This window comes from Watersipora subatra, chromosome 3 (assembly GCF_963576615.1).
Source record: "Watersipora subatra chromosome 3, tzWatSuba1.1, whole genome shotgun sequence".
In the NCBI taxonomy this organism is placed as follows: domain Eukaryota; kingdom Metazoa; phylum Bryozoa; class Gymnolaemata; order Cheilostomatida; family Watersiporidae; genus Watersipora; species Watersipora subatra.
In genome coordinates, this window is record NC_088710.1 from 32,909,716 (window position 1) to 32,923,724 (window position 14,009).

Consider the following 14,009-nt stretch of genomic DNA (forward strand, 5'->3'; position numbering starts at 1 on the left):
TACTATTTACACGGGTGGCACTAAAAAGGGACGACCTTTGACTGTCCTTACCCTTATGACAGTAGTAATTGTCATAAGGGTAAGGAGTAAGCTCTTATTGTCCCTGCAACAAATAGTTGACCGCTCAGCTGCTATGCATTTGCTACAGTCTTTCTATTGGCTAAGCTATTGAAAAGAATGTCAATATAGATGTGATTAGCCAATCACGAACCCCTGGCCACGTATTATGAACTTTGTAATGCAAGCTGGCTATAGCAAGCGCTCGGTGAGCTAGTACTGGTTTCAGTCGGTTTCTTCATCGTCGTCTGAGACTTTTTCGGTTTTTAGTTTCACCACCATAAGTACTTTTTAAAGTATATGTTAGAGGATAACCAGCACTGCTGCTACAATACTCACAGGTTGGTCTAATAGTTGCTCTTTCTAAACAATCTAGCAAAATCTTCCATGCATTTTGTCTTGGCTGGTCTCACAGCATGTTGCATGAAAGCATGTTGCAGCAGCACCTGATCATCTTTAAGCCGATGATATGATTTCTAGCAAGTTACCTCAAAAGAGAGGAAGACATAACCGGTAGCAGAGACTAGATAGCAAAGCAAAAACATTTGGTTTTGTTTTAAAAAGAAATTAAAACTCGTGCGAATATAGCAACTATTTGCTTTCAATAAGCTGGGTTTTAGCCCCCGTACCAACCAATATAGCAGATCAGTAGACGCTGCCTCAACTAATGTTTTGACCAACTTTCATGTCATTGCGCTTGAAATGAAAGAAGCGAATAGCCAATATCTGAGGGTTTATTCTAAATGGCCATCTTTCCTGTTGTTTCAGACTCAAATCAAGAATATCTCCAAGTAATGACAAGCCGCATCAGCTCTGCCTTTTCCTCATGTGCAATTAAGGTAAGTCACAGCATGCACGCGCCAAGGTAAGTTACTGTATCCGACCATCAGAATAAGTGACTATATATATATATAAAGTTACATCATATAATGCAGCTATTAGGATGGATTACAGCATGCAAATGTCAAAGTAAGTAACAGAGTGGAGTCAATGCATGCATTAAGGTAAGTCGCAGTGTGTAAGTATTTAGGTAGGTTTCTGCCTCCCGACATCAAAGTAAGTTATGCACATCCTCATTAGTGTAAGTTACAACATAGAGTCAATGCATACATCAAGGTAAGTCTCAATGTGTAAATATTAAGGTAAATTTCTGCCTCCCAACATCAAGATAAGTTATGCATACCTTCATTAGTATAAGTCAAAGCATGCATACATTTAGGTAAGTGATGTATACAAACATCAGGGTAAGTTGCAGCGTGCAGTCACTAAGGTAAGTCAGAGGTTTATGCACGGCGAGTCTAGATGTAGCCTACATGTAAGTGCTAGAAAAAGTAAACATATTTACAAGTTAAGAGAGCGGAGTAATCCCACAAACACTCATATAAGCTGAGCCTTGGATGAGTGAGAATGCAATTTGCATAACATTAAATGAAGTTTTTATTCAGAAGGAATAGGCACGGCACATCTATGTTATGATACTGACAGAGAAGACGCCTTTACCTGTCAACTTCAAATGATAAAGTGGCATAAGCTGGCTAGATTTCCCAGACTGCACCGATAAGATTACTGTAACGCTTGCACGCTAGCAGGCTTGTTTGTAATTAACTCAGTGTCTTCACTGTCATTGCTGAACATCATATCAGATTCTTCGTAGCGAATAAACCAAGCACTAGAGATCAATGTTTGTACCCTTATACGCTACTCTGTACTACTGCACTAGGCTCCTATTATGGCAAAGAAAGTAAGGGTAAACACAATTGAACTTTATTCTTACAAATTCCACAAAAGGTCAAATATCTGTGATGACATGCCATCAACCCTGAACTAGCACATCCTGTGATACAACTGTTTTTCCTCCTTTGTGAAACTGCCTTCAATTGATACTTTGAATCCTCATACTGTAGATTCAAGCAGGTCCCCTGATACTAGGCACTATCAACAGCTTTCCATCGACTATGAACACACTTAGAATGGCACAATCCCTTTTGAACTGAATACCATTTAGAAACTCCGTGTAAAACTCGATGAAATAAACAAAAATAAAGTAAATAGTTTTTTACACTCTTTCAAATAAAATAAATATTGTTAACACTTTGAAACCTAATCATGTATATAAAAACAAATCTCTGATACTAAACCATATTAACAACATTCAACTTGACTGAAAGCATTTAGGATAGCACAACTTCTTGTGAACTGAATATCGTTTTCAAGCTCTAAGCTTGTTTGTAGAAATTGATGATAACTTCAATTGACTATAAAAACGCTTAGAGTAGCCCTACTCTTTTGTAAATTCATAGCATACTGAAGATGCATGCTTGCAGAACCCAATTACACAAACTGACATTAAATAAAGTGAACAGATTTTTATATTCTTTTAAAGGAGTTATAATTTAGAGGTAGCTGAAGAGACAGTGATTGAAGTACGCCGAGTCTGATAGAGTCTGTATATTTGGAAATGATTGGAAAACAATTAGTTTTAGGGTGAAGTTCTTGTTGCTGAGGAAAAGAAGATTTCTAGTTCTGTCTAAATTGGATTCTTCATTATCAAGAGTTTCCATCAATGGGTTACTAGAAATGTATGCTCTGTCTGCTGCCAGTTTTCATTTCTCAGTAGACTATAAAGGTAGGGCCACACGTATCATGTAATTTCAACTAATCTGGGAAATTCCATTCGTACGAAATTTCTGACCTGCCACACGGAGTTTCCCCACCACGGATTCGTACGAAACTAACTTTCAACTAGCCAATTAGAACGCGGTGATAAATTGAAGCCGATTCCGTTTTAATCTTTCTGGATATGCGCCAAAGAAAATGACCTTCAACATTCAACTAACCTTTTCAACCGACCAATCAAACAACGATTCGTAGGAATTTCTGACGTTTCGTCCAGTTCAGGATTCGTTCATCGTGCGCAACCAACGATGGACGAATTCGTCCAAATGTCAATTCGTACGAATCGTTTCGTCCAAATTTCGCTGATTTCGTGAGAATTTTGTCTCGTGTGGCCTTACCTAAGTGACCTCGGTCTATTACCGATATCTCAAGAACTTATAGGTCAATCGATTTGAAACCTTGGAATTGAACTAAGAACGTGTCTCATACATAATCCTACATGAACTAGAAGTGCGAAAAAAAAGCGAATTTACTCAATCGAGTTTACTCAGGCGTAGGATCAGGTAGAAAAGCATAGGCCTATTCCTCGAATTATCTTAGTCTCAGGCTATAAAGTGTTGACCTTTCTAAGTTTTATAGTCAAAGTCTTGCAATAAGTTTGGCAGTGGTTCCAACGTAGGTTACGTTACGCAAAACCTAAAAGAACTTGGGCTATGTTTAAAGTGGAGACATATCACGCAGTATGTTAAACCATCTCGTGTAAGAATGCCCAAGCTTTTCTTTTAAATTGTTAACTATGTACCTTACCATTGTCTCCCTTTTCAAGCAATCATAAAGTATCACTTTTAATCTCTCTGTTGGGTTGGCTCCAAACACGCGAAGCCAGGTGCTTTTGAGCATGTTTGTAGCCGATCCGACAGAAAGATTGCATAGTATTTTACAGCAGCTGCTATATATTGAATTCCAATATATAAAGGTCTACAATTGACTTTCTCTTCTGCCCACTACCAGTTTTTAATAGTTGTGTTCCATTGAAAGAGTTGGGTGTTCTGAGTGGGTAAAGTTTGAGTTTTTAGGTTATTTGAGGTCTACTATATGTTGAGGGCATTTGCAAGAGTGAACGGGACAGTGTGATTTTTTGTAATATACTCTTATCTCTTTCTTTGTATTGCCGCTTTTCCGCAGCACATAAACCTGTATTAAGAATATATTTTTCCAGCTACGGATTAAGAAGGTTTAATATTTGCCTTTCAGAACCAGTCGGAGTCGGTCGAGGTGATAACTCCAGACAGTCTAGAGGAGACTATGGACGATAGACTAGGGGAGGGAGAGACAACCCCTCAAACTACAGGTTAGTTGTGGAGCTGAATACTAGTGCAGACTGTCGTTGTTGGAGATTACAAACTGGACCTTGGTCAATGATTTTAAGCATATGATATGTGATCTCACAAGCATTGATAATCAATAGATGGACTATAAGATGAGTGCTTCTTTAGTAATCCCTTCAATACTAGCACATTTGCTAACTAAAAAGACACAATTGCGATAATCACTAGGTTTCCGTGTCGCAATTAATCCTCAACTTTGCATCATCCACACGATGAAAATGGCAAAAACTCGCAAGTCAAGCGAGTTTTTTTATCTGAAAATTCATATCGAATGTTTCATGTTTACGAAAGATGGCACTTGTGAATGATTCACAAGAAAATGCCACCCAAGCGAGACAAGCATGTGCGCAGCTGTGACCTTTGGGTGAAATCCCTTATCTGTTTTTACATGCTAATTTCCATTGAAACACTTATTGCACTACAATTCAAGGTGCGCACAATTCCAAATCCTTAAAATGGAAACATTGTAAGGATTTGACAACATTGTAGCTACAGTAGACACTCTATTAACATATACTTCCTATAATATAGATTCCACATAACGTAAAAAACTTACGTCTAGTCTCTGCTTCATACTACTTAACAATTTTATACAATGTAGTGTCAAGTAGGTGCAAGTTTTCAAATTCAATTTAAATAACAAAAATATAGTAGTTGACCGAAAATATTGCTTTCTCTTTTGTCGCACTTCAGAGAGAAAGCGGCATATCTCTCTATTTTATATACTAGTGCCCTGGCAGTCTGGTTCACCGTGAGACAACATCTGGTGTGTCAATCACTATGTTTCCATGGTGCGCAGTACTGCGAAGCAAGCCCCCTCCGAAGTCGAGGGGATTGTACGTTTCCATGCTGCGCAGTGGTTTTCAGCAAATACCGCAAATTAGCCAGAGAAGAGAAATTGTATAAATCGAATCGCCTGATGGAGAAATAGAATCGATCACGGATACTGAACGTCATAAACGGTCTTTTTATGATTCTGTCGTCATTATACTTTTATTTACAATAAACATTCACAAGGTTTACAAACCTTAACAGACTTTTTATATAGTAATATATTTTTAATAAGTATTTTAAGTAATATATTATTTAAACGTTAATTTAGGACTTGCCACCTATTTTTCGAAAAGCGTTGGCATTGATAACAAAGTCCAGGAAAGTAATCACTTCATCATCCTCGTGAATGCAGACCATAATTAAATTTAGGTGAAAGAAGATCGGAAGAATAGTAAAAAAAAACAAGATTAGCAGGACACCCTTTGTACTAGTTTATGGCCCTCGAAGAATCCGTCTCCACGGCAGGAGAGCTATGCGCAGCCACTGCGCAGTCGCTGTTTCCTTGCTGCGAATTTGCACTGGCTTCGCACTGATCAGTGCGCAGTGATTTCAGTGCGAAGACGCCGTTTCCATGATTCGGAGATAGCGCAATTTCGAAGCACTGCGCATCATGGAAACATAGTGTATAAAGTGCAGAGAATAAGTAGCTGAACAAATATTCATAAATACTTAATGACGGTCGATTGGTGCAGATGTTAGAGTGTTGGCCTACCATCCTGAAAGCTATATTTTATACTAACCTTGAACCCTGAACGAATAGACCCTGGACAGCTAGACATGAATCTTATTATAATAAAAATATTTCTCCATTTACTGTCGTAGATGTATAAAATATTTTTTTTTTTTGCGATTAAGCCCTTTAGCTTAAAAAAATGAACAAACAGTTGTAAATTGACGTTAGAGGTGAGCGTTTCCCTTTACTTATTGTAAAAATTACCGCAATCATCGACCATAAACCGACTGAAAGTTATGAGATAAAAGAAAAAAGTTGTCGATACAAACCAATGATACTACAGTTACAGGACAGCCAATAAATAAAAATGTTGAGTCCAATTTTCTCCTTTTTGTATGGCCAAAAGGGTAAATTTGGCAAGATCTTTGGAACGGATTAGACAATTCACATGTATTTTACTGTTCATATAACGTAAAATCCCTATAATGTAAATGTTTCTGGATTCCTGCATCTACTGTATTTGCTGATTTTTATGAATTCCCTAAAACTGGCTAATTCAGTATTTTTGAAATGCCATTTAGCTACTGGTAGACATTTCCGTCAATTACTTCTGGCATCCTTAGCAGTAAAACTCACTCTTCAAAATGATATAAAGTTTGTGCCATCACTTATGTTAGAACTATTGACACCTTCGATAGTCTACACATATGTAGCAGCATAAACAGTAGCGAGCATGTTTCTTTCATTTATTAGATCACAAAATAAATTTACATTCATGCTGCTCTCGCATCATTGCTTTGCAAAAAAGTACTTTGAGCGGTCAGATTTGATTGGCTGATGGGAAATTAAATTTGAAATGCTGAGGCTAGTTGGTTTATTAAAAGACTAGTTGCTCAAATTCTGACTCCTCAGTGTCAACAAGTTGGTAAAAATTAGTTTCTATCTAAAAAATATTTGTATATCATTAATCAAATATAGTTTTGTGTTATTGTCTTTAAAATGTTCACTAGTAGGGCCACAGGCCAGGATATAACAAATAGTTCCCAGAAGGTAATGCTACTGAAGGGCTGCATCCAGCGCCAATGGTTTCTTGGACTATTTTCTGTTATGTAAATCTTGAAGTTGTTTTGGCTAAATGAGGTGGGGCAATATTTATAGCACTTATTTTTTGCTCTTTCCTGGAGGCAGCAGCTACGAAGACAGTTTGTTTTACCTTTGTTTGACCTTTGTGCATCAACATCCTGCTCCTCAGGCTGGTCTAGAGTGATTTACTAATCCCGTTCCATAGAGTATAATAAAGGTTGCTCAATGGTCCGCTGTCTATGAAGCAAATTTAATCAGCAAAATATTAATATGGAAGTTCTGTAGAAAGTAGCCATGAACCGCGATCACACCAGCAACGATTGATAAAAATTTGGTTGACACAGTTGTAAGGATTTATTCCTTCCAAAAGAGATCGCCTTGAAAGAAAGCCCTCCCTAAAAGATTTATCCAACATGACTCATTGAGCCTCAAAGCAATAAGTATCTTATTTAAAATTTGAGATAAGAACATACTTGTCTAAATTATAAAATTGAATAGCAAAAAAAAATCTTGACAGAAGTGCACTTTGAGAATTCTGCAATTTATGTTGATGACCTTGACATGGCCTTGACAAAACTGCTATTACTTTGGCGACCATCAGTGCCTAGAATGATATGCAATAGAGCTGATTAAAAATGTCAACCTTGGGAAGTGTCATAGACTAACGGACAAATATCACAGTTTTACATTTTATCAGTGTCGGTCTTTCAGAAAACTGACCTACATACATAATATAGGTCATCAGCGAAGACCTGCAGTTTGTTATTACTTTATATAATTGGAGTAGCAACTGAAGCAGAGGTTGGTAGTGTATGGTAAATAGGCTTTGTGCTTTGTTTTACTTGCTGTCCTGGCAGGGGTACAGTCTAGACCAGCCATGTCGAAATTGCAAATCTCTCTAATTTTCGTATTAACTTTCAAGTGTAATTTTCAATTTTTTTAAACATGTTGGCATTCTCTTCTCTTTAATGATGGACTTTTAGTAGATTTTATTAGAATATATCAGTATTTTTTCTATCTTTGGCGATGTTCTTTATGTTTGAGGCGGTTTGATGGCTTTTTAGAGATTAAAATTGACAACTTGATTGTGATTAAAACGCTCGGAGGAAAAATACGTGTGAAATGACATCACTAGTTTTTATCATTGCTATAGTTGATATCAGTTATTACGTTTAAGTTAAAACGTTACCCGTCTCTATTCTGTCATCTCTTTACGACTATAGACATCATAATCGCACGTTCAATTGACTTGAGTGTTTTAATAGCGATCAAGTTTTAACTATTTTAGTCTAGAAACATTCTGGCAATCAGATCACCTCAAACAACAAAATCAATCGCAAGTGATAAAAAATGCCGAAACTTTCTGATAAAACCTACAACAAAATTTGTGTAAAAAAAGCGCAATAACAACGCTAGCTTGTGATAAAATCGCTTTTTTTGAGCTCATTTTTCTCAACATCCATCCTATTGAACATCCTGTAACAAGCTACAAGCAATGTTAAATAGCTTATCTACCTTTCATAAAAAACTGATATTATTGTTTGAAAGCTGAATATAGAGAATAATGGGTTTTAAAACACCCATGTCTATAATTCTAGATCGGACTAAACATCCCAACTTCCGTCTCTGAAAAGCTAGGTTACGTCACATATTTATGGGCGGGGCTTGTGTCGTTTGCAGCACCGATATTGAATCGCTGTTAAAAAAAAACTTTAAAAACAAAAATTATTTTGAAAAATATTAGACCTATCTTTATTTTGAGTACAAAATCGGAATCAGCGTGTCTGATTTACCTATGTCAAAAAGATAAACGCTGCTTGTGACAGTTATTTTTTAATGTTGTCTGCCTGATGACAGCAGTAAAAAGATTTCTGGTTTACTTTGCATGTCATTATTGAATTAAGGTCGTCACAACATAATGCAGAGCAGCGCTAGTGCAGGTCAGCAGTACTTTAAGCTGATTGGTATAAAATGCACAGGTTCACGTTGTGTACAGACTTGTGTACAGACTTGTGTACAGGCTTGTGTACAGCCTTTACAGTAAAACTGGCCATTCAAAAAGTTGATTTGTAAACAAACCCTATCTAATCAGCCACTACAAAGTTTCTTGTATGTCACGACTCATGACCCTAGTCTAGACATCATAAATACCTACTTGCTACTAACCCACTTTAGTAAATGGACTGTTTACATATGACCTTTGATAAGATCGGCAGCCTCCAGCTGATGGGCGACATAAACTATTACTTAACGCAGCAGGGTGAGACACCTTTTTATGTGAATTTCAAACACCTGCTACAAGTTGAATGAACTTTCAATTACAAGACAGTGTTAACCAGCCAGTGTACACTTGTTACCAGGCAGCTCCACTATTGTCAGCAAATGTTCATGAGCTTTATCCAAAATATTGGTTTCCCTGAAATCAGCAGTACAGTATCCTACAAACATACGCTAGAGGTGAAACAGCATTTTGGGAGTAAATCCTTGGTAATAATAAAGATTACAATAATTTTAAAAGAATTAATCATATAGTATTAATAATAAGCATTATTACGTTAATACTATTATGTAATCATACAAGATTGTCCATTTTATTCAATGTATTGTACTAGTTTTATAAATATAATAGTTTTATAAGAAGCTTACATGAATTATATTGTCTATTCTGGCATACGTTGCTCTTAGCTGATATTCTTCGTATCAGAGACTGATAAAGAAAAGTTAGAGCTTTCAAACATATTGTTTTAGGGTTATGCTACCTGATATAGACGGTAATGATCAGCATCTAAATGCTCTTAATGCTGATGAGCCAACTGTGTTATTGATTATTTGCTGTCTAGATTGCATACTATGGGATAATTGTATACATACTTATCCAGCACTTGTGAATGTACTATTTGGTACTACAAGCACACTTGAAGACGCGTAACATAACGATTATAAGCATAATTATAAGCAGAAGATGGCTCCAGACAGTTTCGAACATGGCACTTATCATAGTAAAGATTTAGACTAGCTTAAGTTACTAGCTTTAGTTACTAGCTTTAGTTACTAGCTTTAGTTACTAGCTTTAGTTACTAGCTTTAGTTACTAGCTTTAGTTACTAGCTTTAGTTACTAGCTTAAGTTACTAGCTTAAAGGTTGACTTGCAACAAAATTCACATTACAGTTATTTGGTATCAAATAACTGTAATTAAGTTACTCAAATTTATTGTGTAAAGAAACTTAGCAAATGGTAACTAAGTTACCTGCCACTGTTTATAAGCTGTTTTAAATCTTGAGCGAATATGTGGTATAAGTGAGAAACGGTTTTTCAACAATTTGTTGTAGCTATGCCTTGAGCTTTCAAATATTCCAAGCATGCATTGGTTAGACACACACAGAAATAAAGTAACATCTTCATTTAAAAGTTAGAATGGTAGATGTTGTATATATGTTAATTAAAAATAAATTTTCTGTTCATAACCTTTTTTGTTACTAATAAATAGTAATAGATAAGTAGCTAGTAATAAATAAAACCTTGTTGTTGCTATTTTAGCATGATGTATAGTAATGCTGTTATTCAAATTTTTGCATGTATCAGTTTTGAGCAGGATGCTGTTAATTGTCATTTTGGAAATTGTTTCGATATGTTGCATCTAGCGGAAGTGTGTGTCCACTTTTTAGACCTCAGAAAACATTCTGCTACTGCTTACTACACATATTCATTACAGAAAGTCAAGCTCAACCAAGCTTCTTATGGCGAGTGTCAAGTAGTGCATTAGGAGGAGCATACAATGCTGCCAGTGGAGCTGCCGGAATGGGCTACAATAGTACTAAATGGGTTCTTGGTAAGCTGATAGTGTGCGCGTGTGTGTATATATATGTACACATAGTATATATATTATTAAATTTAAATTATTATTTTTAAATATTATTATTGTTATTAAAAATTATTATTATTAAATATATTATATTATGTACTATATATATATAGGCTACATAGTATATATACATAATATATACATTGCCTATATTGGGTTTTAGGTCTTCAGAGTGTAGCCTATGTTGTACACAGGCCGACCACGCCTGGTAAGGTGTGAAAGCTTTTGTAATAATTAGTTCGTTACTTTGAGATATATTTTTCGAAAAGGAGAGATACATTGTAAGATGTTTTGTGTTTCTTTGCTGCAGCAAGCCTAGTGTAAGTATTTATATATATACTCATACAAGTTGATGACCTTGATCTGATTCTTAGTATTGAGAGTATTGAGTCAGCTTCACACTAAAAACCAGGTCAAGGCCATAAACTGGTATGGGGAGATAGCGGGCTGGCAATATAAGGTGGACAAAGGATAAAGATACAGTAAATATACAGCTACTAACCATGTATAAGGCTTCCCATACAAAGCCCAATACTCTTAGTTATATAAAGGAAATAAGATGGAAGAAGGAGAAAGGGTCTCATTAGTGCAGAAGTTGTTAAAAGCGAAGATCAAGGTTTAAGATCTTACATGGCCTCAACAGCAGGCTTTGAGAAGTTGCTAGCTGAATTTTACTATGTTGCTGATGCATGATAGTTAACATTCACAGATAAGGATAAAATCAAATGGCATTACAACCCTCGTGATGGCCAGGTCCATCGGGAGGTGTCAATGGTAAGAGTCTTTGTCAAAACATATCAGGGGCTAAACGTTTGTGATATCATGGCCAGTGTTGAATCACTAATCTGACTGCTCAAAAACAGGTGCTGCCTACTAGACAGCTTTAAGCACAGATTTAATACACCAGGGATGACCTTGGATGCAGTCCAACATCAGACTTTCAATGCAGTCTAACATCAGACCTTCGTTGCACGGCTCAGTCTTTGAGGATTGTTAACTCCTTACTGCACCATCTAAAGAATAGCCTTCCTGTTAAGGTTAAATGCCATGCAGTCTTCCACAGTTCCGTCTACTAAGGATGCTAAGAAAAGCCAACCTTCCATGAATGAAAACGCAACGTTTACAAGAGACAAAGTCTACCTACTAGTAGAAAGTTGACAATCAGCAACTGAGCAGCATCAGCGTATTACGTTGAGAGCTGGAGGCATTCATTAAGTAATGCCTAGTAATTGCTGTCAGGCAGGCATTCAACCATCATATTCGCTTCACCAGATGTCGTTTACATAATTGGCTGGCTAATTTCTACCAGCACCTGCAATGTGTTGTCACCAGCTTTGTGACATGAGCTCGATGACCGTGAAAAGCAATCGAGCGTCGTCTTGCAAGTTTATCATAGAATCATTCTGTTTGAATTTTTGATGTGTACTATTTTTATTAAAATAAAATTTGATGCCAAGAAATCATTACCATATATTCTTTCCAATACACCAAGTTTAATACTAAAAAGGTTAACAAACTATGGGGTCAGCTCATACGCGTATAGTTCTGTCTGCACTGAAATGAAATGACATTACGCTAACTTAATTTCAAGTACAACATGAACCATGCTAAGCATGCGGCTTGTAACCTGTTACCAGTTTGTTCTCCACAATACCAAGGGTTTTCACTTGAAGAAAAGCTGTATGTGAAGGTTTCTTGAAAAAAATTCAATGAAACAAGCGCATTTTGTCTTTTTTGCGTTAATAGTACTGCTGCTACAATTAACAAAATTTGCTTTTATTGATAAATGTAAAACCTTTCTTCTGCTGTGATAGGTGCATATGCCATGTTACAATTTGTAGGAACGGCTTGTATATGAATTTTCATAAGTTCATTTCTTTAGGGCTGCTTTTTAGGGTTGACTTAGGTGAAAAATAGGCTAATACACAATGATACGCGGTACATAGTCGATCACCATTTTGCTGCCAATACAGTAAAGTCGGCAGTATGACAACTATTGTAATTTCTTGCAGCTTTTTTATTCTCGCTACTCATGTCAGCAGTGTGAACATGGTTTGGCACAGAAACATTGACTCATCAAATCTGTTTGTGTCATCTAATAAAATTTGTAACGCTGCCAACTTTTGTAGGAAAGGGAGTTGAACTTGGTTCCACGGTGGCTGTCAAGTCTAAGGATGTCTCAGGCAGCGTCATAAGCAAGACGGCTGACTTAGGAGCAACTGTAGTCAATAAAATGCCTGTACCAAGCAGATTCAAAGCAAAAGACAAAAAGGAGTAGTTATTTTGTAAAAACTTAAAAGTGAAGCATATTTATGTAATAGTATTATCTCTTATTTATGCAGAATCAGTAGTAGAACTTCTTGCGCAATTTCTGTCCGTATCTTGATCTGAGCTAGTCCTTGATATATAAGATTATTTTTATACCATGTGTAGGAGCAATATGGTCACACAATGGTGGTTTTTAACTGGTGCTGTTTTCTATCCTATTTGCACGAATATTGTTAAACATATAGCGATTGAGTATATGCAACAACTGCAATAGCTGTGTTCGTCTCATATAGTGTTAGCTATAATCATAGCTTTTATTGTAACATCAATAGTAAAATATATGTCATTATACTACAGCTGAAAAATTATTTCTTGTAAACGAAACGGCATCAGTCTTTTGTCAACTATACTCGGGTCATTATATCTTACAAAGATCTTAAATGTGTTTCTGTTACGTATTAATAGCACCCTGTCAGTCTAGCTTGTCCTGAGAGATTATCAGGTGTAATAGCTGTACATACAATTATTCTGCAATGTTAGTAATAATTGGAGTATTATTGTTATTATTATAGTTATTATATATTTATTACATTATTTAAATTATATAGTTATTATATCATTATTATAGTTATTATTGGAGTGATTATTGTTAGTATTATTGGAGTGTTGGTGTGCCATGCTGAAAGTTGATAGTTCAAATCCTGTACGATGTGATCTTTTTTTCCCCAAACTGTCAGCTGCGGTTTCGAATATAGGGCATCTTTTATCATAGTGGAGATCTATTATAGTAAGGGCGGTGATCATCTGTTTGTCTGTCCAAACCCGCAGCTGGATGTTTGAAAAACGATTTCATCTTATAGGATTTGAACTTACAACTTTCAGCATGGTAGACCGTGTCATGATAACTGTGTCACTTGACCTCACATTTGCGCTGCAGAGTAACTTGGCAGATATTTATTATAGGTAATAATCTCTCACGGCACACTAGACCGCCAGGGTACCTGTATTTATAATTTTAACATAGCATTAAGTAAAGATAGCTGTCAAGACTTGGTGGTCTTCGTGGACCATTTTAGTATGTCAAGCCTGGTGACAAGGAAAAGATCCACACTAAAGTGCTCACCACTGACAAATAAACAATGCAGATTACTTGGCTGTGACCACCCTAGAAGGCATTAGATAAACCTGTTGGCATCACTTGACCCCTAAACTAGTATTAGACTCTAC

The 14,009-nt window shown here is 36.3% G+C and overlaps 1 protein-coding gene across 1 annotated transcript; it reads left to right on the top strand.

Annotated features, from left to right (window-relative positions):
* The first annotated feature begins 246 nt into the window (after nt 1-246).
* LOC137391311 (uncharacterized) lies at nt 247-13,138 on the top strand. Its single transcript, XM_068077740.1, has 5 exons — nt 247-398; nt 826-896; nt 3,928-4,024; nt 10,365-10,481; nt 12,644-13,138. The coding sequence occupies exons 2-5, from the start codon at nt 852-854 to the stop codon at nt 12,790-12,792; spliced, it is 408 nt and encodes a 135-aa protein (XP_067933841.1). The 5' UTR covers nt 247-398; nt 826-851; the 3' UTR covers nt 12,793-13,138.
* Nucleotides 13,139-14,009: the final 871 nt, after the last annotated feature.

Bases quoted from the DNA above. Each gene is read 5' to 3' on its own strand.
- LOC137391311 (XM_068077740.1), top strand. From the start codon at position 852: ATGACAAGCCGCATCAGCTCTGCCTTTTCCTCATGTGCAATTAAG. The intron at 897-3,927 runs GTAAGTCACAGC...TTTGCCTTTCAG, and splicing joins TTTCCTCATGTGCAATTAAG to AACCAGTCGGAGTCGGTCGA. The intron at 4,025-10,364 runs GTTAGTTGTGGA...TATTCATTACAG, and splicing joins GACAACCCCTCAAACTACAG to AAAGTCAAGCTCAACCAAGC.